The following is a 2,661-nucleotide window of genomic DNA, read 5'->3' on the forward strand; positions in this document are numbered from 1 at the left end:
TGCACATAAAGAGAACACAAGGATAGTGTTCGTGAGACAATTAGCTAAGTTACAATAATCCCTCCTGAATTCGTGCAAAATGCCACCTTCCAAGACTGAAGTTATCCTCACGGGGATCGACAATTGGGACGACTGGCAGAAGTTTGTTGCAAGCTTAATTGATATAGACATCTGGGAAGCGATTAAACCTGCAAATCGAACTCAAGTGCTTCTACGACAACCAAGAAGACCCCACAAGTGCTTCTACGAAAGCCAAGAAGACCGCAGGTATCTGATTTTAACGCGAACGCTCAGACTGAAGCCAATCTTTCGGCATCTCAAGTCAATGCTTTCAGACTAGCCCGTGATAATTGGAAAGACAGCTCTAAGGAATACGAGCAACAGAAAACCAATCTCATCAAGGCTAAAAGTGTTATCATCAGCTATGTGGATGAGAGGTTAGGTCGTTACCTTGATCAAGACCATGATCTCCCTCGTTGGATTGATAGTCTATCTGTAGCTGTCAATGCCGAACAGACTAAAGCAACAGACGCACTTGTGATGGAATATCAGCAGATCATCAAGTCATTCAGGTGCACCGACTCAGCAACCTTTGCAGACTGGATCTGGAAATGGGAGAACTTTCTGCTGAAAGCTGCACGACATCGAATGCTTGAAGTAGCAGGTGGTCGTTGGCTATTTGTTGGCTTGGTACGAGTCATGTACTAAGCATGACACGCAGAAGAGTTGCTGCCTAGTTGCACGGACCGTGCCACTAGGTATTTATATGTATGAGAGCTGTCAGCCAGAATTTAATAGAAGCAAGTTCAATCGCAACAGGTTATGAGCCCGGTCGCATTTATTGTGCTTCCGGCGCCCGATTGAACTCGGAATACAGGAACAGTTTTTCGTCAAGAATCGACGGCTGACACAGAAAGACCCGGCAGTATGGGCAAGAAAGACTACAAGGGAACTATCCTTGACGGGAGAGACTCATTCGACAGCTGGAAGATGGATCTTGAAGACAGCTTGTTGAATGACGATCTCATGGGCTACGTCACCGGTGAGGCAACACCAGAATCGTCAGCCTCATCAGCTCCAGGAGAGAAGAGCGCAGCAGACATCAAAAATATCTCTCTTGCGAGAATGAAGATACGACAGAGCATCGACCAGATCCACAAGAACTCGATCAATCACCTCATCGATCCACGCGCGATTTACCTGTCCCTCGTCAACCGATACGCCGCATCAAACAAAGCGCGCCTCCGACAGCTCATCCGGATGATGTACGACGTTAGCACGCAGACTCATAGAACTGTGCAGGAAAAGGTTGACGACCTAAAGCGTCTCCGATCTCAGATCAATAACCAAGACAAAGATATCGTGATCCATGAGCAGCTCTTGATTTGCTTCCTACAAATGAGTATGGACGATGCCTTCGACACGACAATCGAGATCCTGAATGCCTCGACAGATACTATGACAATGGAAAGAGTGCAGAGCGCTCTGGAAAGCAAGGAGCTGGAACTCGCCGATGTAACAATCAAGGGAGAAACTGCACAATTTGCGGGTCGCCGTGCACGGAACAGAAAAGACAAGGGAAATAATGGGTCTAAGACACTGGGTAGTGGCGATGATGGTAAGAAGGAGTATCTGAAGGAGGCAGGGGGATGCTGGTGTTGTGGCGGTATGCATTTCAAGCATGATTGTGCAATCTGGCGCCAGACAAAAGCAGGGAAGACTTGGCTAGCTTCTGAAAAGGGGAAGGCGAGAGTGGCTCTGGAAGACAGAGAGAAAGCAAACGCAACCAGGAAGCTTGACGACAGTGGTGGTGAATCTCAGAAATCTGCCTACTTGCCTCCTAACGCAAAAGGGACAACTCCTCCACAATGGTATCTCGACAGCTGTGCTTCCGTCCACATCACCCCAAGGAGAGACCAGTTTATCTCAGAGTTATCCCCTGTAAAGACGCGTGTCGAGATTGCAGACGGCTCTGAAGTCCGTTCAAGAGGGAAGGGAGATGTGAGGATCTTTTACATCTCACAGAAAGGAAGAGCAAGATCGACGATAGTACGTGGGGTGCACTATATCCCAGACGCAGCGAGCAGCCTGCTATCAGTCGGTCAACTGGAAGACAGAGGAGCACACGTTGTTGTAGACTCTCCAAGGAAGACAGTTACGGTGATAAGAAACCAGCAGGAGGTGCTGTTTGCTCACAGACATAAGAGGGTGTGGCGCCTGAGCCAGACCAGAGAGCACCAAGCCCTTACGATCCAAGAGAAAGACGAGGATAACGAAATGGCTCAGAAGCTAACCCCGAAGATGTCTCAAAGACTATTACATGCTAGGCTAGGACACCCCGGGAAGCATATGGAAGGCAAGCTAGACGCCCTGATGGACGATCTCGGAAACCAGCCGTTCTGCCCGCCATTCTGTCCGAGCTGTACTGAGGCAAAAATGACAAGGAAGGCCTCCAGAGAGCCCATGTCTACTGTGACAGAAAAGCTAGAGAGGGTCCATATGGACCTCTGGGGCCCAGTTGAGCCATCACTGCAAGGAATGAAGTATATGTTGACGATCACTGATCAGGCTACAGGGAGAGTCTGGGTTTATTTCTCTAGAGACAAGATGAGGATCGTTGAGAAGATTAAGGCCTGGATAGTTGTGGCCGAAGCAGAATGT

At 48.7% G+C, this 2,661-nt stretch overlaps 1 protein-coding gene across 1 annotated transcript in view; it reads left to right on the forward strand.

Annotated features, from left to right (window-relative positions):
• Positions 1 to 79: 79 nt before the first annotated feature.
• MAA_10518 (copia-like retrotransposable element) overlaps positions 80 to 2,661 on the forward strand; it is a gene marked incomplete at both ends in the record, with an annotated part of 4,318 nt that continues 1,736 nt past the window's right edge. The window contains 4 exons of the mRNA XM_007828516.1: positions 80 to 141; positions 207 to 690; positions 759 to 768; positions 884 to 2,659. Of these exons, the coding sequence (XP_007826707.1) occupies positions 80 to 141; positions 207 to 690; positions 759 to 768; positions 884 to 2,659 (2,332 nt within the window). The remainder of the gene's footprint in view (positions 142 to 206; positions 691 to 758; positions 769 to 883; positions 2,660 to 2,661) is intronic.

The sequence above is a fragment of the Metarhizium robertsii genome, assembly GCF_000187425.2.
Source record: "Metarhizium robertsii ARSEF 23 chromosome Unknown MAA_Scf_55, whole genome shotgun sequence".
NCBI classification, from domain to species: Eukaryota; Fungi; Ascomycota; class Sordariomycetes; order Hypocreales; family Clavicipitaceae; genus Metarhizium; species Metarhizium robertsii.